General features: G+C 43.4%; 1 protein-coding gene across 3 annotated transcripts; it reads left to right on the top strand.

The window, feature by feature from the left end:
* The first annotated feature begins 11,938 nt into the window (after positions 1–11,938).
* SGK1 (serum/glucocorticoid regulated kinase 1) lies at positions 11,939–21,074 on the top strand. Of its 3 annotated transcripts, XM_062572524.1 has the most exons (13): positions 11,940–12,384; positions 14,137–14,477; positions 15,357–15,432; positions 15,943–16,018; positions 16,501–16,605; positions 17,086–17,169; positions 17,280–17,411; positions 17,712–17,824; positions 18,021–18,144; positions 18,482–18,577; positions 18,692–18,847; positions 18,966–19,055; positions 19,846–21,074. In XM_062572524.1, exons 2-13 carry the CDS (start codon positions 14,459–14,461, stop codon positions 20,011–20,013), a joined length of 1,239 nt encoding a protein of 412 aa, XP_062428508.1. In that variant the 5' UTR covers positions 11,940–12,384; positions 14,137–14,458; the 3' UTR covers positions 20,014–21,074. The 3 variants fall into 3 exon arrangements, with proteins under 3 accessions (XP_062428507.1, XP_062428508.1, XP_062428506.1); XM_062572523.1 differs by lacking the exon at positions 14,137–14,477 and having other exon boundaries at positions 11,939–12,384; XM_062572522.1 differs by lacking the exons at positions 11,940–12,384; positions 14,137–14,477 and adding an exon at positions 15,031–15,161.
* The last annotated feature ends 4,198 nt before the right edge of the window (positions 21,075–25,272 follow it).

The following is a 25,272-nucleotide window of genomic DNA, read 5'->3' on the forward strand; positions in this document are numbered from 1 at the left end:
AATAGAGACACTAGTCTGTAGACTTGCTATTTAGTTCATAGAGTTTATGTTCTTATTCTTCAGGGTAATCTGCCATGCCCTAGGGTCTATTCCTATCTCTTGTGATGAAGTAAAGCATCATCTAGGATATATTTACATATTTATATAGTATTTTTATATGTATATATTTATAACCAGATGGTAATTCGGGAGCAGCCTGAGAGGTACAGATACTTCCTCCCCCCTACCCCAACTTCTTCTCTCATGCTTGTTGTTACATGACAAATGTGTCATAATTGCAACACTATTTTAACCACAAAAACTACACGTTCTGCTCTGTTGCACACGTTTACTACGTATTCAGCATTACTCTGTGCCTGAACATCTTTCAACACTCACAAAAGCACAGAGTTCAGTGTTGGGAAGGGAAGTGAAAACTGAAGAGACACAGTCTGTATGAAATACATTCAGTTTAAAGAAAGAGTCAAAAGCATTCACCAGTATTTCACCTATCTGAGAATTATTGTTCAGGTGGGTTTATATCACCCTTTCCTTAAAAACGGTAAATAAAAAAATACCTCCTCTGCTTAATAAAAGACCCACCTGCAGTTCAGAAGGGACGGACTGATGGACAGCATAGCAGACTTCACACAAAGTGCTTTGAGAGGACAAGAAAATCATTTTGCGGGGTCATAATGCTGCTTAGAGGGGACCCTGGGGGTCATCCAGTCCAGCTTCCCAGCCGGGGCAGCACAACGGCCAGCACTAGAAGAGGTCAGCCGTGGCTTTACTGGGCTGAGATTTGGAGACCTCCACAGACAAAGATTCCTCTGCCTCTTTAGGAAGTCAGTTCCCAGTCTGCACCACCTTCCTGGTGAGCAAATTTTTCTTATCATCTAGTCTGAACACTCAGCTTGGTGTCATTGCCCCTTTCTGTTACAACTGAGAAGTTTTGCTCCGGTGTCATCGTAGCTCCTCTTCAAGTATTCACTGGCTGCTGTTCAACTGCCTTTAGCCCTCATCAGATAAAACAACCTAGGTCTTCTCTTCTCCTCCCAGGCTGTGTGCTAGACCCCGACCATTCTGGTAGCTAGCATCACTGAGCTCTTTCCAGTTCCTTGACATCCTTCTTGAACCAAGGGCAAAAACTGCGCAGTGTTGCAGATCCAGCCTATGAAATAAAAATATCAGAAACTGTTCTCATTTTCTTTAAGCAATTTGGAAGATCACTTCGAGATGATGATGTTCCTTTGAAGATCACTTTAGTTGAAGATATTCCTCTAAGACTGCTGGCTTTGACTATGCGTAGCCAGAAAGAAAGAATGCATGAAAAAAGAAGATTAAGTAAAATGCAGGGAACAGACTTGGGAAAAGAAAGATCACTCCAAGGAGGAGTGGAAAGGATGTAAAGAAAGCAGAGGAAAAACAAAACTAAAAAAGGAGGGGAAGGGGCAGTGTAGAAAATCATGCCCTCTCAATATTGTTACACTGAGATCCAAGATCAGTGTATACAGTTTTGTGGTGTACTTAGCAATTGGGGATGAGCTATGTTTAAAATCAACTAGTCTAACAAGCTTCATCCACCAGAAAGAGGAAAATCAGCAGCAAAAAGTCCTCCAAATAATTGCCCCATTCTACAGCTTACTGAATATAGTACTCAGGAACTTTACCATGACAACCATTGAAATGTTTTTCATTTGTTTCAGTAAAATGTTTATAACTATGTAAGAACATTACATTTCTGTCATAGAGGAGAAGGTCCAAAACACCCTTGTGTTAGAGATTTTATGTCAGAGTTCTGTGCTGCCCACTCACCCTAGTGCATCCGTCCATCTCCTAGATGATTAAGGAATGATTGAATAAGGAGAAACAAATCAGGAATTTCAATTGGTCCTTCTAGAAATGCTGTTTAAAATGTTCCAGACAATGAGTAGATTGTCCATACAAGGACATCCTCTAAAAGTGACTTCATTGTATTGAAGGCATGACACCACCCTCCCTACAATGCTGCAAAGATCTTACTAACAACTTGAGCAAGACCTTATGTCCAAGCAGAACTTTGCTTACACAAGAAAAACTGTCGTAGTTTTGGACTCAACTTCTGCAAAAGAAGAAAATAATCATGTGATGAAACCAGAGGAGCATGTGGACCTGACATGACAAGTCTTGGGAGTTCAAACCACCAACACTTATGTAAAGATGGGGGCAAAACTTCCCTCCTGTTAAATATGTGCATGATAAAGAAGTATTTTAAACGACAAGGTCAAAAAATGTTTTTATCACATTAGCACCTTGCTGCCTTGTACACTTTTGGAGTTTTTGTAGTGCCCATGGGATTGTATCCTAAAGTTTTGGAGGCAAAGGAGAATCAATTCCAGTCAGAAAAAGCAGTCTGAAAAATAGCTTTATCTTTTTTATAGAATTCTGAGTGTTGTTTGTGATTCTTACAGGTCAGAATAGCTCTACAATAATCATCAGGTTTAACGGGGTATTGTGTTCTGCATGACCTGCCTTCAGCTGTTACGCAGTGTTGCTACATGCTAATGCTAACAGCTGTTGCGTTTCATTCCAAATAAGTGCCTTCCTTTCACTCGTGAGTGAAGTAATACCTATACACAGGGCCAAATTCCACTTCACTATGGAAATGCCCCCAACACAAGCAAAAATACTACCAAAACAGATGCTTTGCACCCATTTCCTGATCAGTCACAGGGTACTTCCTGTTTCTATATGGAGTTCTCCACTTACTCCCACACCAGTTCCTTTATTTTAGGAGTCTAAATATTTTATGTGGTGAAAAGGATTTTGAATCTCAGTTGTTCCACGTTTCGGATAAGTCAGCCCTACAGAACTGTCAGGATGCTGAGACATACTTGTAAACGATGGCATAAAACCTGGAAGCATGTTTTACTTCCTGCAAAGACAATTCAAAGTAAAACATGAATTTGAAATCTATTTAAAGATCTTCTGGGAAAATGATAGTAAGTGATGAAAGAGGATATTTTACAGGTCAATAGTGGTGATATATTGATAAAACTGAAAAAATATATATTCTTTTGTAGTTAGTGTTCTTAAATTACTTTAAGAATATATGAATTGCCACTTTGACCTAATCAATGGTACAGTTAGCCTAGGATCTCATCCCTAGTAATGATCAGTGTCTGATACCATGCAGAGATATTTCTCAGCCTGCAGTCTGTGACATATTGGTAGCCTACTGATCATCAGATGGTGAAATGAAAAATCATCACAATTTTTCTCCAAGCAACCAATCAGGCAAGGAAATGAGGAGATAAAAGCAATAATATTATTGAAATATTCTTGAAAAAGGTAAGTGAGTAAACATTAAAAGCTTAGGCTAGTTCAAATTGGTTATGAATTAAAACTTTATAGCTTTATTGTACAAGGTGGTCCATGGATAGTTTGTGGTTTTTTTTTTTTTTTTTTTTTTTTTTTTTTTTTTCCAGATAAACTAAGCAATCTTTGAACTGACAGAAGCTGAGAGACACTGCAACAGGGGAAGGTACAAAAAACTTAGAAAGAGTTAGAGAAGTATTTTTTCCTACCCTGACATGCAAAAATAGGTTTATGCAACAAAATGAGACCTGAGGTCTCAGTCTCACAAGATTCTCCTTTATTTAAAAATACCACATCTGAGAATAAAAATGTAGATAAATAAATAAAACCTCATTATATGAATGAATTAATGTTAGTTCTCATAGTTTCTGACATTCTAACTGCCTCTCCCAAAAACAAATAGTATTTTCCTGTTGTCTTTAACAAATGTGTTTACTAATTCATTAGGCTTTATTGGACATATAGGTATGTTCCAGTGAACACTGAAGTGCGCGAACAGAAGCCTTTTTATATTATTCTATGACTCAAGGTCACATAGCCAAAGAAACACGAAAGTCTACTAATTGTGGTTGCAGCACCTAAAGACAAATACACTTGAAATAACCAGAGTGAATGCTCTGAGGACTGTGTGATTACAGATCTTTCATCAGGGTGACCTCAGACTAGATGAAAAAGTTAGAAGTTCTGTGTATACTTCAAACTAGTATAGTGGAGTTAAACAAGATGCAATAAATATGTATTAAATAAAAGACATGATCACAGCAATAAATACATATACACAGATAATAATGAAGATGGGAAGAACAGGAGCTGTAAAAATACTTGGGTGCTGCCCCCAGACAAGCCGAGTATAACTTACAACTATGTATTATCCACTTTCAAGCATATCAAGTGAAATCAAAAGGATTATGCAGCTGCAGATACTACTCAGTTGCATTTTGTACATGTGGTTCTTCGTATATTTTATTCTTCTCAAACACTGATACAAACAGATTTTCATCCTTTCTGAGAAATTCCCTTCCTCTCTCTGTTCTTTCCTTGTTTGCCTTTATGGCAGTTTGTGAAAAGCACTAAGAATCTCAAAGTTAGAGAATGGATCAAAACTAGAGCATGATTTGAAAACCTCATGGAAACTGGGAGAAGAGACCATTTGATTGATTCAAAGTCCAATAAACTGCTCTTCTGAATCAATCTGGTCAGTCACTAAATGAGCAAAACTATTTTCATGTTAGGTAGGAGGTAGGTTGTATGTCTGATGAATTGACCATGAGATTAGAAGTCACAAGCCCTACAAAATGTTTGCTCTGTTACAGGCTCATCATATGACAATGACCCAAGTCTTTTAACTTCCCCATGTCTTAATTCTTTAAAATGTCACTAATAATATTTGCCTGTGTGAGGACTTTAAGATCTTTAGAAGAAAAAATGCATAAGTGAAACCATTACTAAGCAAAAATCATTACTATTAGCATTAATAACAAAATTCCATATAACGACAGAGAAGTCCCCAGCGCTATGCTTTGCAAGAAATTAAAGCTGCCTTTGGTAGCTACATTATGGATAGTTTTTCTGTAGTTAACATTTAAGATTAATCTGGCTACACAAGTGGTAAAATAGCAAAGTCTGTTTTTCAGTCCTCCATTTCAATGGACTGTACTTAGCTTAACCTCTTTATGCTTCAATTTCCTCATCTGTAAGTTTATATTTCTAATGAAATTTGATGTCAACAAAATAGGAACAGCTAGATAATATTTACTATATTGCAGCATACTGAAGCATGTTTTGGAGGTACTAGAGTTCTAGGAGATACTTTTTCTAATATATCATTAAAAATGCATGTGATGGTTGATTTTCTTTCTCCTGTTCTTTTTTTTCCTGTCTTAACACAATATTCACCAACATTATTAAACCTGCCTTATATAAAAGCTTAATGCATGATATTCAGCTAAGCAGAGCAGAGAGGTGTCCTGTTCATCTCACGTCAGGTATAGAGATTAGTGTTATGTTGAGAATTAAGCACCAGCCACACCACATTCAGCAGGATTCCAGTATGCTAGACCTCCTCTGTCCCATTCCACTATGCAAATATTTCCTGGAAAAAAAACAGTGTTATAAGGTGGGATAGAAACTGATGGAAACTGTTATAGAAGTATCAATACACATTTGGAGCTTGGTGCACTTCTGATCTGTATCCCTTTTTATGAGCTTAAAAATGACAACATAGCTTACATACATAAGATTAGTAGTACTATACTTATTGTTTGCCTCAAATACTAAGCAGGCCGGGATATATACCTGCTTCCAGCTTGAGCTGTGCTAGATGAGGAGGCTGTGCCCAACTGCTCATCAGCTGGCTGACTAAAGGGAGTTGGTGGGAGCTCCCACATGAAGGTCTGCCAGCTGGTCCAAAGGGTGGTAAGACTCAGCATGTGGGGGAGGATGAGCAGCTGCAGGTGCATTGGGGTGAGGAAATCCTTTAGCTGGCCTTGCTGAGGCTGAAAAGGTCATCTACACCCAGCCTTTGCTCTACTGCATGATTATACATGGGTGGGTGTCTGTGCTTGTCAAAATCTCCTGAATCTTATCCTTGAATCAGATGAAAATTTTGAGATACTGAAGCCAGAGTAAAGTGAAAAAGCCAAGGAATCTCAGAGGTGGAGTTTCTGGACTTGGTACATGTAGCAGCCTGCATGACGCCTGCATGACACTGGTAGAAGTCTGTGTCATGCAGATGTCCAGGCTTGACATTCTAGTAGCAACTTTTGGTCCGGAAGCTTAGAAAACCTGTGGCCAAAATGTTCAAGCTTGGCTGTCCAGAGTTAAGCTCTTCTTCGTGGAATCACCTTAAGCATTTACAGTAAAGTAAAGGCAGCTTCTATCACAATAAACGAAACCCTTATCAAAGGGTTCCAATTTATGTTAGGGCTTTAGGCGTTAAAAATCTTGAGCTAACTGAAATACTACAGACATTCACAGTGTAGGGAATGACTGAACAGGTTTGAAAAGAGCACTGGGAAGTGAAAAGAAGAAATTCATTATGCAGGCATTTATGGCTGGTTCTGTGTGTGCCTATGAAATAGCTGTGGGACTTTTTGTTTTACAGTAATATTCTTTGTGGTGATCCTGTGCTGTGGGAAAAGCACTTTCCTGGCATTAATGATATGTTAAATGGCAACAGGTGATGCTACAGGTTACCAGCTGAATGTGAACACAGTTATACTTCCTTCCCTTCCCACAAATGTGGATTCAGGTCCTTTCTTGAATCACAAGAAGTATTTTTAGGTTTCAGTATTTCTAATTCCCACATATTTCAATGTGATTGGTACCTCCTGCTGAGAAGTAAGCTACGGCTATGGTAATATTAGGTAACTAGATAGGACTTCACCAAAGTAGAGAAGGCACCTGCAGTGTGTACTCTTGCTGAAACCAATCTTGCTATCCCAAATACTATGCCTGTTTGCAATGCATAAAGCTGCAGAAATGAGGTTGGCAGATATGGTATATATACTGCTGTACAGAAATCTTGATCCAGTTACTGGAATGGGAGAACATTAACTTTGCATTTAATTCTTGGTTCTGCCACAGACTTCTCTGAATGAGTCACATTGTCTACCCTACTGATTAATTCCAACTTATATGAAATAGAACTAATACTTCTATAACTCACTGGAATGTTTTAAGTGTAAGGCAACACTGTGTAGAGATATATCAATTAATTCCAAGAAAACTTTTATGTTGTGTCTATCCATAACAATATAACACTATGTACAGATACTAGATTGAAGCCAAGATGTATAATTAACCCCTGAGGAGCACTCTGGAGCACTATATTGATGTTACAAGTCTTGTTGCAGGCTGACAGCTAGATTAGACTATGCCAGGTTAGGGATCTCTGCATATCATACGTGGTAACTTGCCTTAAGATTTTAACTTTTTATGTAAATAGATACAAATAAAAAAAATTGCCAGTCTCAGCTCTACTGGGATATGTTGACAATATGACTCTCTAAAATAATTCCATATCCTTTACGCATGAAGCTTCAGAAATAACAAAAAATCACCCATGATTCAAAATAAGCTCTACCTATCTGAGGGGCTTAGGAACAGATTCTTTCAGCTAAACATTAGGCACTGATTCAGGCCATAGGTGGACTAGTTGTCTCAGAGGTGCTTCTCTCTTCTACCATCGGTGACTATATAATTATTTTGAATACCAAAATTTAAGAAGAATAAATACATAAATGAATGAATTAATATATAACATACATACTTGGACTCCATTTTGGACCACTTGTCTAGAGCAGAATTAACACTTCTTCACTCCCTTTCTAGCTTAGACTCATTATTCTATTCTCAGAAGTAACTCCACTGAAAGCAATAGACCCATGTAACTAAAAGGCAAATATGGCCAAAATAGGTCACTGGAAATATATCTCCATAAATAAAGCTTTGTTTTGTTTTGTATGCATATTGTGCACCCTTCTGCACAGGAAGCCTCCTACACTTCCTGAAAGAAAATCTAGAAATAGTGAAGAACATTAAAGCAGTTAGCATAAGGCAAGGGTCATAATAGTACCATCAACGGGAAAAGCTACAAAAGCTGATGTGAGCCTGTCTTTAGTATGACTCTGTTTTCAAATCTAGCTCATCAAAAATTCAACTTGCTGTTTTGAGTTAGCAGCTAACTGAACCTATCTCTAGCAAAAATTCCTCTCTCTGACTAATTTGCTCACTATTTATGGCATTTGATGCCTCAACTCCAAGGTTGCTGGAGGGCTTATAGACTTAAAGAGATTTTTCTTTTAAGATAATGGAATACAATAGTGATGATGAGGCTTTTGTATATACATAAAAGGCACTGAGATATGGTTACAAACATCCCATGAAGTGCTAGATGAAGAGATAAAGAAAAGACAGATGAACAGATAACTAGTTTAGATCAGCTATCATCTGTATTTTACCATATGTGTATCAAGCGAGAGGCACAGGGAAATGTCTTTGAGCCATAACCTCAGCAGAAAATGTCTGAATCCATCCCTGCTATTACTTCTCAAAAGCTACAGCTTTCAAAAGAAAACCTCAGTGCCAGAATTACCAGGCAGCACATGCTTCACTGGAAACTGCATACCAGCTACTCATATTAGATTGCCTTGTGACTAAAGGAGACAAGCTGGGAGAATTCATAACAGGTTCATTAAGAACCTTCATTTTGCTCACAAGTCTCTTTTTATCACCTCTCTATCTCTCTGTTGTTTGTCTGCTTTACCATGCTAGTGTTATTCAGTTCTGATAAGACCAAACTCTCTTCAGCCACAGCACATTATAAGTTCATAACAACAATACTGAATACAAGTATGTCATCCAACCTGTATGTCCTTTATGAGGTCTTGAAGCTAGAGAAATTACACAATAGCACAAGGATTTATATTAATCTTGGTGGGAGGCAACTCTGAGGAGGGCACACACATGTGCTTCTTCAACAGCCACCCCTGTCTAATTTTTATGGGCCAAAATACCAGCAGCATTTGCTCATAACAGTCATAGTGACAACAACTAGATTAGACTCAAATCAGTGTGCTGGAATTAAAATGGAAGTTAAGGGCATCATTTATCAGCTATTTTAATTATAGGTCAGTACAGCTAAAGGATGCTGTAATTTTCCACTGTTTTCTACGAGGAAAGGAATTACTTTTTCCTCAATACAGCCCTGCATCACTCTGTGATCCTGTGAGCATAATCCCTTGGCACTAAAGCCTCTTATTGACAATGCAGTAAACCTGTTCCATAAGCATCAGAAAAGTGAAATAAAAGATGTTCCAAATTTATGTTTGGCAGAATGCAGTACTGAAATCAATTAGATGTTTCCAGACCAGTTGGGGTTTCAGTCAATGACCCTCCTGTCAGAACAATGTCTAGCAGACCTGCTGACAGCATTCTAAATCTCCTGATTTTAAATCATTGTTGGGGTTATTATTAAAGCTGTTATTTCATTCCCATCTCTTTGCTGCAACTTGTAGACATCATTTGTAGAGGCAGACAGAAGGTCTTGACTGAAAATTTTGGCTGTTGCATGTGAAACTTAATTACAAGGTCAGAAACAAGAACTTGTTTGTTGGGGATTTGCAGGAGAAAAATTAAAGCTTTTGAGATTTTACTTCAGAACACAGATGATGTTAGGCATGCAATCTCCTCTTGCATTTGGGGGCAGCGTCATTCCTGAAGTTCAGGGCCTGAATTCCATCTTTGTGTAATTAATCCAAACACAAATATTGCTGAAAATATTGGCAGAATTTGGGGAGCTTCTCTGCAGGCTTAGCCAAGTAATTCTAGCAACAGGTCAGCCTGTTGTCTACAGCTTATATCCTGAAGTCTAGATTCAGCGAGCTAAGTAACCAGATATTCCTTCATTTAGTATTGAATTCATGGCTGAATTGAAGTTGAGGAGCTATCTGAAAATCTAATTCCTCAAAGATGGAGGCACAAAATTACACCCACAAATCTTGCTCTGCCAGTGAGTACCAGGACAGATACAGAGAGGTTCACATCCTCCCAGAGAGTTAAATTATCAGATGGGCTGTTGAAGCCTTTGGCCTTCCTAATGGGCAAGAGGGAGAAGCTTTGTTGTGGCTAGTAAATGCTATCAGATGGGACTAACAACTACCCCAGATGAAGAAACCCTTCAAATGATGTGAATCCTCCAGAGAGATGAATTTCCACAGGCCAGCGACTGCTGAAGATGCTTCAAAATGCACAGGCCGACAGGCCTGTACTAGTGATGCATGTGCTCATTCTGTTAGATAAATTGAACCACATTCCTACAGGCTTTAAATTGCGCATGGCCTGATCTCTGTACCAGTGGCATCCTATGGTCACTCATACCTACCTTGCACTGCTAAACCTGTGTGCTACGTCTGCTCTGCCATTGTGCTCCGGTTGCCGGTGGTTCCAATAGAGCCTGTATCTTTCTTAGGTTTCTTGTTAGGTTTTTCACAGAACCTAACAGTTCAGAGCTCTGGCCTTGACCGCAGCATGATGAATACCTGGTGCTACTTCTACATGAAACGCTGTTATTTGACGGTCATGTTTTACAGGACATTTATAACGTTAGGTTACTAATCAGGTCTCTTCTTGCCAGTAATGAGCAGTTCCTAGGTTTTGTGAGTTGGTTAAATTCTGTGAGTACAAAACCATGCACATGCCACTTAGAAATACAATCTAAGAATCTCAGAATGGAGGTACGGGGTCAGACCCCAGATCCATGTACCTCAGTTTGGTGTTTTCAGCCCCAACTACCAGTGGACCCCTAGGGGCAAGAAGAGGTAAGGGTTCAGTGATTTGTCTCTAAAACACTCTCCTGGCCCCCAGGAATTTGTGATTTGGGAATCTCTCAAGTCAGACATGCTGCCTTTGTAGTCAATAGCCCTCAACACTTCTTTTTCCTAATAATTTGTCCAGTCATTCTTGAATCCATTCAAACTTTTGGCATCCAGAAATCTTGTAGCAAGGAGTTCTGTAACTTAAATACTCCTGGTGTGCAAACTCTTTCTTTCTATTTTTTTTTAACTTCCAATCCTTTTTCTTTTAATTCATTTTACTTTCCAAAATAAATAATTTACATGTTCAAGGCTCTTTATTTGTCACAATTTTAAGACTGAGGGAGGAGTGTAGTATAATAGTGAGAAACACTATAGTAATTCTTCGATTCTTCTGTTGTATTTACTTCTTAGCAGCCCACTCCTAACTGTCAGTAGTAGCAGTACTATACAAATTCTTGATGCAAATCCTCAAAATGTCTTGAAAATTTCAAAAGGTGAAATGATGCCTTTCTAGAAGACTGATGCTCTTCTGGAAGGCTGTGCTCTTGGAGTAATGGGATCCATTGGCACTTTTTGCTCACTTGTGCTCTCCCTTTTCAACCGTAAGGTTTTTGCTGCCTTAGAGAAAAGTTTGAAAACACAACCTAAAGGCACTCAGGCTTTTAAAACAAAGCAAGGACTTCCGAGAGCTCCACTTACGACTTTGCAACGCTCCGTGCATTATAAACAATAATAATTCGTCCTTCGGGAGGAATTCCCCTCCTTTCGCCTTAAAAAGCGTTCGCGAAGTGTAGAGCGCGTCGACGGGACGGACGATGAGCGATATCCTGAGAAAGAGGAAGGGCGCTGGCGGGGGGGCCCGCGGCCAGCCCCGCTCCTGCTCCCGCTCCTGCCCCGCAGGCAGCGGCCGCCGAGGGCAGCGGCGGAGCGCGGCGGGGCGCGGCGGGAGCGGAGCCCTGCGGGCGGCGGGCGGGCCGCGCCGTCGGGCCGCGCCGCCGGGCCGCTGCGCGCCTCCTTCCCGGGCGGAAGGCGCTGGGTGCCAGGTCGGAGCGGGGCGCCGGTCCCACCCCGGCGCTATCCGGCCGCCAGGGAAGCCGCGCCGGGCGCCGCGCCGGGGCAGAGCCGCCCCGTCGGCAGCACGCAGGGACGGCAGCCGACTGCCCCCGCCTCGGGGCGTTTTGGCACTGAGCCTCGGCGGGAGTGAAGGACCCCCCCCCCCTCGACCCCCCTTCCCCGTGCAAGGCCACTCGCGCCGCCGTGTCGCGTCCCCTTCTCCGTGGGGAAGAGGTATCCGCTGCCGGCAGGTCAATTAGGGCCGGACCGCCCTCTCGCCCTCCCTTCCCCCTCCCCCCACCGCCGTTGCCGGGTGTGTGTGTATGTGTGTGTGTGTGTGTGTGTGTGTAACAAACTCCCGCTGATTACAGTAATTTTCTGGGCGATGTTGCAATGGGGCAGAGTGTGCGGGGCGGCCCGTGCTGAACTTTATAACGCTCCCGCATGTAAATCGCCCTCGATACTGCGCTCATAAACGGGGCAGCCGGGACGGCAGCTGGACTCTCCTCACTCACCGCCTCCCTCCAGCCTCCGGGCCGGCCAGGAAGGGGAGTTATTCGGGATTATAGCAACGGCCGGGAGCCCAGTCACTGCTTCAGCGCACGGTTCAGTGCTGCCGCGTTTGGGATCTTAGCAGGGAGCGCGATGAGAGGAAAAGAGGAGAAATCTTCGCTGAAAGGTGGGTTCGCCTCCATGACACCGGCGCTGCCGGCGGGACACCCTCCCCGGGCAGGGCAGCGCCTGAGAGGGTTTTTAATCTCTCGCTGCCGATGGGGGAAGGACAGACATCCAGCACCGCTTCCCCTGCCCCTCCGCCGTGAGCTAGCGCTGGGCGAGGAGGGGGCGCAGCGGGGCACGGGGAGGCAGGGGGTGCGCGGCCGCGGGTGGGGGTGGTAGGGCCAGGACAGTGTTTAGCACAGAAACGGGGAGAACGGACCGGGAGATTTGGCAACAGCAGCGGAGCTGTTGCAAAAGGCGGCGGCAGACGCGGTGGTGCAAGCGGCAGGGGAGGGCAGCCCGACGGGCAAGTGGAAGGGGAAGGCGCCGGCGGCGGACGGGGCTGCGGGGCATCTGCAGGCGGCGGGCTCCGGCCCGGAGAGGGGGTCTGAGGCCTGGTGCGGCCTGCGGCAGGTTGCCCCAAGGGCCGGGGGAGGCTGTACCGGAGCTCGTCGGCGGTCTGAGAGACCCTTGCCCCTCCGCACGGTTGGCATGAGGATTTTTAAGCCAGCGCCGCCGGCCCAGGGTTTGCAGAGCGCCACGTTGCTGTTTAGCCAGGAGGGAGATGTCAGGGGAGCAGCGAGCAGGAAAAAGCACTGGAAGGACTGAAACTCTGGGTACACGGAAAACTGTGGGGCTCGAGTATTTGACAGCAGCACCTTGAAAGCGGAGAGGCAGGGAAGGGGGGGAGAGGAGAAAAAACTAGCTGCGCCTATTCCTATCTGCTAGGCTTTTCTTTCTTTTATTTTCATCCGCTGCTATTAATGAGTGATAGTTTTTGCAACAAAGAGAGGGAAGTAACAAGTGGGAGAAGCCAGCTACAGCCAGCCTGGCCGAGCTTCTCCAGGCCTTTTCCTTGGGCGCCCGTTGCTTTGCTCTCGGCCGCCTGGGGCCGAAGGGCAGGTGCCCCTCGGCTCGGGGAAGGACATGGGCATTCCCCGAGAGGAGCGGAGCCCGCAAATTCCCTTTTTACTCTCTCGCTCTGAAGTCTTTTAAGCGGCGCTTTTTAAAAGCTTGCGCCCACCTCGCTGGGGCATCTTTCCACTCGTCGTCATCTCTGTTCGCCGCCGTGCTGAGGGTGAGCTGCAGCCTTTGATGATTGCTATGCTCGGGTGCTTTTCCAGTGTGTGCGTCCCAGAGAAGACGGTGCAGACAGCTGCCAAGCTGTGCCGCCCAGCGGCCGGCTGGGGCTGCGGGGGCAGGCAGCAGCAGCGGTGCGAGGAGAGAGAATAAAAAGAAAGAAAACGGGGGGCTCCAGGCACGCCTGGGGCCACCAGCCCGGCTGCGAGGGCTGGGAGCGGGGACGGGCGCGACGCGGGCAGCGCTGGTGCCCCCCGAGGCCGCCCCATCGCGGCGGCATCGCTGCCTCTGGCGCTGTGCGCGGGCCCCGGCGCGCCCCGCGGGTCCGCGCCCGCAAGGAAGCGGGTTAGTAATTAAGTGCTGGGTACATGGTGTACCCGTGAGCGTGTAAAGTGGAAACAAAAATTGCGGAAAGTTTTTTTTTTTGTTTTTTTCCATTGTGCACTTGTGCAGTCCTGGGTCCGCTTCTCACCTTTTCTAGAAGCAGGACTCTCCTCTTCCCCCGCCCCCCTCCAAGTCAAGAGGACTGCATTTTTTATCTCTTGTTTCCCTTTTCGGCATTAAAAAGTTTTTTTTTATTATTATTATTCCAATTTTTTACTTTTTCCCCTTTTCCCTTTCTGCAATGTCCCAGCCGGAATCAAGGCAGCGCACTGAAGGGACATTTGTTTATGGTCATTATTGAAAACCGGGCAGGAAATCTTGTTCTCCTGAGTCACTGAGGCTCCCTCGAGGCAACGTCAGCGGCCCTTATCGCGGCTCACCGGGACGGCGGCCCCGCCAGCGGACGCGGCCTGGCCGGGCTGCTGGGGCGCTTTAGGAAGAGGTGCTCGTCCAGACCGCAGCAAGAAAGAACTTTATATAACCGCATCTTGAGGCCGGAAAAAAAGAAGCGGGGAGGGCGAAGGGAGAGAGCCGAGGCCGCAGGAGTTTGCTGTGCCAAAGAGGGGGGGCTGATGCTTCTCGCTGTGCTTGGTAAGAAACTCTAGGCAGCTGTTGGTTTTGGTGCTTTGCCCTCCCGCTTGCGCCGCTGCCGGGGGGTGAGGGGCGGTGGAAGGGGCCGGCGACCCCCGCTTGTGCCCCAGGGCGCAGAGGTTCCCTTTGAAGCTGCGGGCTTTGAGCGGCCGAGCGCCGGCATTTGCAAGCAATTAGCGGGGGCCGCGGGCTGGTCATTCCTTTGCCTCCCGCTATTGAAATGCACCGAGCCGCGGGCCAGCGAGCGGCGGCAGAGAGTGGGGGGCACTCTTAGCCCGGGGGGGCGGGAGGGGGGCCGTCGCCGCGGGGACCCGCCGGCGCCGGCAGCCGTCTCCGGGGCCGGCGCAGCCGCGCTGCTCGGTGCAAGCCGGGCTGGCGGGGCCGAGGGCGGGGGCCCCTCCGTCGCCGTCCGGTGGCTGCGCACCGCCGCGGGCGGGCGGCCGAGGGGGCGGGCAGCGCCGGGCGGCCGCCCCCGAGCGCGACGGGGGCGCGGCGCAGCCCCGGCCCGCCCCGTGCCGCCGCCACTTAAGCGGCGCCGGGCGCGGCGCGGGGCACTGCGGCGCCGGCAGCCGAGCAGCACCGAGCACCGCCGCCCTCCGCCCTCCGCGATGACGGTGAAGGCCGCGGCCGCGGGCCCCGCGCTGAGCTACGCGAAGATGAGGGGCATGGTGGCCATACTCATCGGTGAGCGGCGCGCAGCGGCCGGCCGGCCGGCCTCCGCGCACCGGCTTGTCGGGGGATGCTGGGGTTTCCCTCAAGCGGGATTTGGGTTTTTGTGTCTATTCATTTTTATTTTTTAACAGCGCAGCCTGACTCGGGTTGCTCTTAACGCTTACCGGTGGCTTAACGAGTTTTTTCCTCTCATGTCTTTATTTTTAGCTTTTATGAAGCAGAGAAGAATGGGGCTGAACGACTTCATTCAGAAGATAGCCACCAACTCGTATGCATGCAAGCAGTAAGTATCAAAATTTCGGCTGGATTTCACTCACAGTTATCTCTCTATATCGTGAGATCTAGCAACATAATGTTCGTTACTGTAATGGCTCCAGCGTGACTATTGCAGAAGAGATAATTACTCTTCTTAAGGTATTACTCAGTTCATAACAAATCTTCACGGATTGGGTTTGGGACAAATCAGTTGGACTGGACTTCTAGAGCTTGGTCCCTAATCTGAGCTGTACTTACTATACTATATATATATATATTTATATATATATATATATATATATATATATATATAAGCTGTAGAGTGGAATTTACCATATCCGGATTCACTTTACTGCTCAAGTCGAATGGATCGTTTCAGTTGCCTTCTGTAATACTCCAAGCTGAAAGTCATTTTTTTTTTTTTGCAACTGAAATTCACTTTTTGCCAGTGCGATGCTTGCTCGCCCTCTAGTGGAAAGATCTGCGTGTCTGAAGCTTACAGCAGCCGTTCTAATAATGGGTGCTCTTATCCTTGCAGCCCTGAAGTTCAGTCTATCTTGAAAATCTCCCCGCCTCAAGAGCCTGAACTTATGAATGCTAATCCTTCTCCACCGGTAAGTAGCTTTTACTGTAAAAGCATTTTTAGAATGAACCAGTAGTAGAAGCACAGTTAAGTTGGCATCACGAGGGTTACTTCAGTTTACCTCATAGTGCACAAATATTAAAAAAGAAGAGAGGAAAAAAAAAAAAGAAACTAAGTAATCAAGTTAGGAGTAAGTAATTTTCCCCCATTCTGAAAATAATGTTTTAAAAAAGTTTAGTTATAACATTCATTATGGAATGTGACTTAAGAGCTCAACAAGAATTTTAAAATAAATTTTTTTTAAATCGATTGCTGTTACATTCCTCTCAGGTAGTACAGAACAACTTAATGCAACTGACAGAGGTCTAGATTACATTTTTAGTGGTATAGAGAGTTCTCATCCTTACTTTCAAGATCACTTGATTTAATGTTTTAAAAAAAGACCTATGGTCAAGACTCTAGTTACCAAGCTGTTCAGTAAACGTAGTGGTTCTTGTCCGTTTGCTTTTCCAGCCCAGTCCTTCACAGCAGATCAATCTTGGTCCATCATCCAACCCTCATGCCAAACCATCGGACTTTCATTTCTTAAAAGTGATTGGAAAAGGCAGCTTTGGGAAGGTAAACCCATTTAATCTTCCTGTAATTTAATTACTCTTAAGCCCTTGTATGTAATGCTTGAGGGTTGGGTTTGTACTGGCTTTGGTAATTGAAATTTCAAGTATTTAAAACGGAGCTGAAGCATGCTCTACTCCCCAGCACCAGGCTTCCTTTGTAGCAGTGACATGTTTGCCCTGGGGTGGTCAGCAGAGCAGGGTGCCCATTTAAGGAACCTGATCACAAAAGAGCAAGGGAGTGTGAAGGCAGTGGTGCTTAATCAGGTTGGAAGAATATGTTCTCCTTTGGAAGAGAAGGAAACAAGGCAGATAAACCTCCTGCTAGGTCCATATGCAAAGATGGCAAAAGCGTCAAGTATTTCCAGCAAAATGTTTGCACATTCAACCGGAGGGGCCCTGCTGGGGCTCAGCAGTTAACATCAAGGATTGTTTCCAGTTGTGTTTACACAGTGTTGTTCAGTTGTGGGCTTTTAACCTCTTCCAGGTTCTCCTTGCACGGCATAAGGCAGAAGAACAATTCTATGCTGTTAAAGTCCTGCAGAAAAAAGCAATCCTGAAAAAGAAGGAGGTAAGCTGTTTCTGAGTGATGCTGTTGTGATGTCTATGAAGTACTACTTTTTTTTAATTGCTGTTGGTAAGCAAATATTGTCACTAAGCATTAATTTCTTACATCTTCAGGAGAAACACATCATGTCAGAGCGCAATGTCCTGCTGAAGAATGTGAAACACCCCTTTCTGGTTGGGCTTCACTTTTCCTTCCAAACGGCAGACAAGTTATATTTTGTCCTAGACTACATCAATGGTGGAGAGGTAAGCATCAAAAAACTGAGGTAGTACTTCCTATAATATGCACATGATGGTAGTGTAGACTTTTTTTTTTTTTTTTTTTTTCTCCCTGCCTTTTTAAATAAAGAGTTCCAAGGGGAGAAGTCATGGAGGAAAAGTTATTAGAGCTGCTGTCTCCAGCCAGCCAAGTTTTGAACTACCAAAGGATCATTAGGCCACTTCCTGCTATTGTTCTCTTTAGCTATATATGTTGAGTCTAATTAAATGCATTGTTAACAGGCTTTGGCGCCGCTTACAGGACTTTGTTCTTTCTGTCTCCTGTAGTTGTTCTACCATCTCCAGAGGGAACGTTGCTTCCTGGAACCGAGAGCCCGTTTTTATGCTGCTGAAATAGCCAGTGCACTGGGCTACCTGCACTCCCTGAACATAGTTTATCGGTAAGCAATGTCATTCAGTTTGTCAAAATAAAAACTCACATACTGTTTAATGTGCATTACAAAGTTGGTCTTACTTAAAAGCTATTCTGAGCTAAAATTATTCTTTACAACTTAATGAAGTTATGGGAACAATGACACCTAAAATAGCCTCACTGTAGCTCTTCTAATATTTGTGTTCTTTCCTCTGTTGCCACAGTGACTTGAAGCCAGAGAATATCCTGCTTGACTCTCAGGGGCACATTGTCTTGACTGACTTTGGACTCTGCAAGGAGAATATAGAGCACAATGGCACGACCTCCACCTTCTGTGGCACGCCGGAGGTATGCTCAGCTCTCAGCAGTAATGGGCCTTGCCCTCCCTTGCCCTCGTTACCGAAAATTGTCATTTTCAGTGAAGATTTACAGCGGGTTAGACCGGGGGAGGTATTATGGGTCTCTGTCAGACTGTTAGTGAAGAATGTAGGACACATACAGAACAGGCAGAGTGGGAGAGAACAACTTTTAAGCTGTCTTCCTGCTTATGAAGAACGTAAAACTTGCCCGAAGCTTAGATACCACTCTTGTCCAGTTAGTGTTTCCTTTAGTTCAAGAACATATGGGCTTTCCTAGTTGTAAAGATCCTTTTGGCTAACAGGGCTCTCTTCCTCCTCTTACACAGTATCTTGCTCCTGAAGTTCTTCACAAGCAGCCCTATGACAGGACCGTTGACTGGTGGTGCCTTGGAGCAGTCTTATATGAGATGCTTTATGGCCTGGTAAGTAATGAATAGCCCTGGTGGCAGATGCTTACTTGCTTACTGTGCAGTCAGGAAATGTGTGCCCGCATGTCAGCCTTATTAACTTCGGTCTCTCCTCTGCCTTTCCCACAGCCGCCTTTCTACAGCAGGAACACAGCAGAAATGTATGATAACATCTTGAACAAACCATTGCAGTTGAAGCCAAATATTACTAACTCTGCTAGGCATCTCCTGGAAGGCCTTTTGCAAAAGGATAGGACGAAGAGGCTGGGTGCCAAGGAGGACTTTGTAAGTATACTGTCTAGTTCCTGTATGCAGCACAGGAAGATGAAATATTAATTATATATTAATATATATGACATTAAAGTGCTTTGTTCTGAATTAATCTATTTTCTGTCTATAACAGATGGAGATTAAGAATCACATCTTCTTCTCACCAATTAACTGGGATGATCTTATTAATAAGAAGATTACACCCCCTTTTAACCCAAATGTGGTATGTATCACTTCTAATTGTGGAATGTATAAAGAGTAGGATTTTTTTTTGGTTGTTTTTTTTTTTTTTTCCCTCTCATCTTGTCTTTGTGGGATGCCCAGCAGCCGAATGGAACTGGCCGAATTGCTGTGTTTAGGGAATAGTTTCTCCTTTCCTTGTTGCTGACCAGACAGGATTAAAATAAGCAGTAGCTGACTCTTTGTTGATGGATAGTCTAAATTTAGCTGTTCTTTTGGCCTCACACAAATGCTTCATTTGCATGGCTATTTTAAAATAATTCCTGCCACCCCCATTTTATCAAAGAGGGGGAAGATAAGGTGTGGCAACTAAGTAGCTTCCCAAGTGGAGAGTTAGATTTGACAAGCCAAATGTAACATGCAAGAACAGGGATCTGTTACAGAGGTTGCCCTTCTACTTTCTGAGCATTTTTTGAACTACGTACAACAACTTGCCCAGAGATCAAAGTCGTCCCCTGTAAACTGCTGCATGGGAGAGTGGTGTGTTTGCATTTGGCTTTTGTTGCATGAGCTTAGTTGGAAGGTGGAGTATTAAATTGAATCAACTTGTTTTTAGTGAGACAATATGCAGCAAGATTTCCCCCCCCACACACACACACACAAAAGAAAAGTCAAAACTAACTGGCAAAGGCTGTTACCACCTCAGGCTCACTGTTTAACACTGAGTCTTTACACATGGGGTTTTTGTCCCATTTTTGAATTGAACTGTGAAGTCATTCAAGTTTGGCAGATTTGGTCTAAACACTTTCTTTCCTTTTCTGCTCATTCCACAGAGTGGCCCCAGTGACCTGCGACACTTCGATCCTGAGTTTACAGATGAGCCAGTCCCCAACTCCATTGGCCAGTCTCCAGACAGCATCCTCATTACTGCCAGTGTCAAAGAAGCTGCTGAGGCTTTTTTAGGCTTCTCATATGCCCCGCCCATGGACTCTTTCTTGTGAACACTTTGTGTTTTTCTTTTTTAAATAATAATAACTATTATTTTTTATTTTTATTTGACCTTCTGGTTGAACTGCCAGTTGGCCAGTCATCTTGAAACAGAATTTGCACATTTCTACCATGGCAGCTTTGCAGCCTTAATTTCAACAACACTGTTTGCCGGAAGCTTTTTTGAAGAGGACATCACTCTCTAAATGAGCTTCACAGGCTTTTCATTTCCATTTGTTCTTCCCCCAAAGTGGTGCTGTCTCCTTGGGAAAGAAAAACAAACAGAAGTGACTGCTGCCATAGACTGCTATGGCAGACTGTAGGAATAAGAACAAGCTGTTTTGAAATCATGTTCTGAAAAGCCTTGCCTGAAGATCTATCTGAATGTGATAAGGATTTATGAAATGTGCCTTTTTCTGATGAGATCTTGTTAGCTCCAAAGCTTTCCCCGTTGCAGAGTGTTTCTCAGTTCATTTATGTGGGTTTACTATGTGAACAAATGGTATGTGTGTGTGGTTTGCGTACTACAGATGGACGTAGTTTAAAGCATCAATGTGACACTTGCAGGATACCACAATGTGGGGCATTGTTTGTTTCTTCCATATTTGGAAGATAAATTAAGTGTAATTTTGAATTTTTTTTTTGTAAATCTATACAGTCAACTAAAATTATTGAACTGGGCTCACAATTACTTGTATCCAAATGCTTGAAGAAAGCATTGCTGCTATGAAAAAAGACTTCTATTTTTTAGAAAGGGGTTTTTATGGACCAAAATGCCCCAGCTGCAGTTGGTCAAAGCTGTTGGTCTTTCTTCCTTTTTTTTTTTTAATTAAGTTTAAAAAATGTCATCTGTAAAATGAGTATTATTTATGGTTTTGGGGGTTTTCCATTCCTGATTGTATGTATTGTAAAAAATATATATATGTACATTCAGTTGTAACTCTAGATGTATATTTAAACTTACAGACTTACTTGTAATGTATATCATCATTGTAATGTAATATAATTAACATGGTTATATGTATCATATTTTTGTGACCAAACCCATTGGTTTGCAGTAAAATCTTGAAAAATATTTCCATAAACTGTGTCATTCTTAATTTTAAAATTATTTTTTATTTAGCTTTTTTCCACAAAAAGCTTCAGCCAGTCTTTCCAGGAAAAAATGCCTGCGTGACTTTACTTTGGTGATAGTTACTGTATCAAGGGCTGAACCGGATCTACCTTGCCAAAATAATTGGTTTTCCGGATGTGAACTGCTATTCACATCATTTAGTGCGAGTTCATGGTGTTCTATACCTTAGATAGTGTTCCCTCTCCCTTAAAGTGGGTTTATCTATGTCTAACGAAACAATAGTACTGCTCTCTGGTGTAGACAGAACATAATTACAGTTGCAGAATCAAGTCCTTAAGTCAGCTGTCGTATAACAGACTTGAACAATTTTACTGTTTTGCTGCAGGCATATGATAAAAGCAAGTCTTTCATAAAGCTGATGGAAAATGCTTGCTCCTGTCCTTCCTGGAGCACAGGCCACTGCTCTAGCTGTTGCAGCAAGGTAGCATGCTGCATCCTAAATTTCTAGTAACAAAACTTGTATCAGGAAGATAGATTTCACTAATGATAGTATACTTTCTTGGACATGCCTGTCTAAAACTGAGCTGTTAAACCTTAAGTGCTTATTTAAGAATGCTGCTGAGTGGTCTGTAAGAGGGACTGGGGATCAACTTTGCAACGCGTGCCGTTGCAAAGAGTGCAAGTCAAGTTCTCATACGGACTGTCTTTCTGTTCACAGTATTTCTGAGATACGAGCATGTAGTAATTTCTTTTATTACCTGTTGGTGATATGAACAAAAAGAACTGTATGCTTCAGGTATAAACCATGTTTCTGGAAGACTACATTTTTAGCTGAAAATGCTAACCTATAGCAGTTGAGAAACTCCTCTGCATTTGGATTATGTTAGTATATCAAAGAGATGTAGCCACCTCATCCTAAAACTCCAACAGCGCTAAATTCATTCTTTCTTTTACTACTGTACTGACAAACCCTGCAAAGTCTTTCAGTGTTACAATGTGCCTGAAACATCTTTTGTCATGATTTATAGCCCAGAGATGTTAAAATGCATAGTACTCATCTGCACCTACAGAAAATGAAACTGCACTTGCTTAGTAACTAAATTTTGTGCTATGCGTTATCTTTGCCTTACAGCATTTCCCAGGCATTAGCAAGGTGCTGTGTAGATAAGCAGACGACAAATTGCCACACCAACGTAAAAAAAAAAAATTAATACTGTCTAACATTTTTTAAGAAAAAAAGAAACATGGAAGGCATTAATGTTATGGAGGTATGGAACTTCAGTGACTCGGAGATTGACTTTGCTGAATTTTATCTGTGCCAACTAAATGGTGTAATTTTAATGAATTACTTTTAAAAGCAAACACTTCCTTTACAATTTTAACTGTTTTCCCATGCCTTCTTAGCTAATTGTGTGGTTGCTGTTTTGTGCACAAGTCTGCAACCATTATCAGTGAATTTTCAGCACATGACACCACCATGTTTCAGTGTGCTCAAAGGAAGGTGAATAATCGGTCAACATTTTTTGAGTCTAACATAGTACAGTCACATAGGAAGGGAATCATGGAGTTTATGGTAGTCTGCCGTTTGTTGTTGTTGTTGGTGTGTGTGTGTGTGTGTGTGTGTGTGTGTGTGTGTGTGTGTGTGTGTGTGTGTGTGTGTGTGTGTGTGTGGCAGCAGGCCTTATGGAAGGTCTAGATTGCCTTCGGAGAAGAGTCTCTGGACTGAGAAGCAAAGGTCCAGGATTCTTGACACCATAGCTGTCAAAGGCTTTATGTTTTTTTTTGACTAAAAGTGTTGCAGCTGAGGTTGCACCCATTTGGGAGATGGAAGTAATGATTCAGTGGCAGTGTTGTAACAGAGCTTGCGTAGGTTTAGTCAGCAGAACAGCTGACCCAACAAAACTTGAACTAACATTATACTGTGTGTTGTATGGTGAAGGACCTTGGGCCCTCATATACACCTTTGATGAAGTATATTGACGCACACAAACATTTAAATGCACAAATTCAGGCATTTCATGTGGTTTAGTCTGTACTACTTATCTCTATGCACCACAAGTCACATTCATCTCATGATCTTTAGGAAGTTAAGTGAGGCTTTTAAGTGAGGACTACATTTTTCACACATTCCCTCTAAAATCAACAGAGCGGCAGGTATTTCTGGAAGGCAATTTGGATCTTAAGCAGGAGCAAGTGTGAAGGGCCTGTTTCTCTCCCTAAAGGCTTTCAAAATTTAGTCTGTGCCCTTCTTCTGTACACTTCTCATAAGAAGCCTGTTGAAATAATAAAAGCAAGACTCTTGCACAGCTTTGCACCTCCAGTGAAAACTATCTAAAATGAAGGACATTACTCAGAAAAGAGCTTTGAATGATGATCCTAATTAAACATTTTACCTGAAGTAACTAAAATTAGGTGAGCTGAATCTTGGCCCGTGGCCCATCTGCATTCAGCTAAATGGTGAACTGAAATATTCCACTGCATTACTCTCCCATTTTCCTGGAGCACCCGCTCCACAGATATTTATGTGATACCACATGGTTATAGTTATCTCTTGCAGAGCTAGTAGGATGGCTTAAAGATGGTTCCTGACACACCCCATATTTACAGTTTCTAATACCAAGACCAACATATAAAGACTGGGATAAAATTTTCCAGGCTGGCTGGAACTGTCTGTGGAAAGTTTCTGCAAAATGCTTCCAAAATGAGAGTAGACAAAAGGAAAAAAAGTTGCCATTTGAAAAAGAGAACTTTAAACAGTGAGAAGATGCATTGCCTTTATGTTTGGATTCAGAGACAATTCAGCCAGAGGATTGCTTTATTGTCATGTAAGGCACCAGATGACAGCTTTCTGTCATCTGTAACCAAATTTTAATAGTTTGTGGCTTTTCTGTAAAGTTATGGGTACTACAGTAATGTTACATAATCACTGCATATTTCCATTTGGTAATCTGCAGTTTTGTGAAATAACCTTTCCAACTTTTGCTATTTACAAGTCCAGAAGAGACCAGGGGTCTCTTGTTTATTCAGGAGTTTCCTTCTGCTCCCATGCGGCCAAATAAAATAAAATTGGGGGGGGGGAAGCAGACTTCTCTGCTTGCCTGCAGGATAGGTACAGTACACACAGCCTGCATGCAAAGCTTGCCTTTCACTACCTTGCTAGAGGGCCTTTGCTCTGCTCTCAAAGGGCTGCAGCAAGGGATGAAGAAGGTAATCAGCATCCATGTCCTTTCAGTCTCTGGTCTCTAGTCTGTGGTACCATTGCCCAAGAGTTGTGGTGGTGGCATTTTTCTGTGTGATGGTTCGCCTGGAACTGAACAGGAAATCCCTTTGAGCTCTCACTGATAATGACAATATTTTACAGTTACTGATTTTCAAACTATAGCTATCTACAAGTGAAAGACTCCCTTTTGCTCTACTGCCCAATTCAGAGTCCTCTGATCACCAGGGTTTATTCCCATTGGAGGCATCCAGGGATCCAGTGCAAGGAGGTGGGGGGCGAGCTCATGAAATCCAATTTAGACCAAGAGTGACATCATGTGGCCACAGCAGCGTTCAGATTCTTTCTGGAGGAAGAAGACAGAGTGATCGAGTACTTGATGACATGAAAGTCTGGTAGCTCATACATCTGGGAAATGATGCCCTTCTGCATCTGGAATATGGATTACTTTAAGCTGCTATTAATTAAGAGGCAGCAATGATCTCATAACTCCAATTCCTCCACTCAGACTTCACCTCCCAGAGAGTGAGAGTTTTCTTTCTTGAAGCAGTGCAGACCTTCACTAACCTTTCATCAACCCATCAAGAGTTCATCAATCCTTCCTTCCATCAGATGCACTCTCCTCTGTAACATCTCTCACTGGATCCACTGACTTTTCAGATGCACCCAGCTAACAAACAGGACAGTTTCCAGTAATTTATGATAGTATTGTTTATTCACTGCAGAGATTGCTCAGTTACTGCCAAAACACTGTTTACCTGTGGTCTCCCTCTAGCAAGTGGGGATAACCATCTCAGAGATGCACCAGATGAGCACCAATAGGCAAGAACAGCATGTACCCTTCCTCCCATTCATGGCTTCCTTCAATGTTTCCATACCTGGGAAAGTCTATTTAGTAGGCTATAGCCTTGATCATTTTTTTCATTAATGATCTGTTCACTGGGAGGATCTGAGATACTCAGTATGCAACGAATGGTCTCT

This window comes from Rhea pennata, chromosome 3 (genome assembly GCF_028389875.1).
Source record: "Rhea pennata isolate bPtePen1 chromosome 3, bPtePen1.pri, whole genome shotgun sequence".
NCBI classification, from domain to species: domain Eukaryota; kingdom Metazoa; phylum Chordata; class Aves; order Rheiformes; family Rheidae; genus Rhea; species Rhea pennata.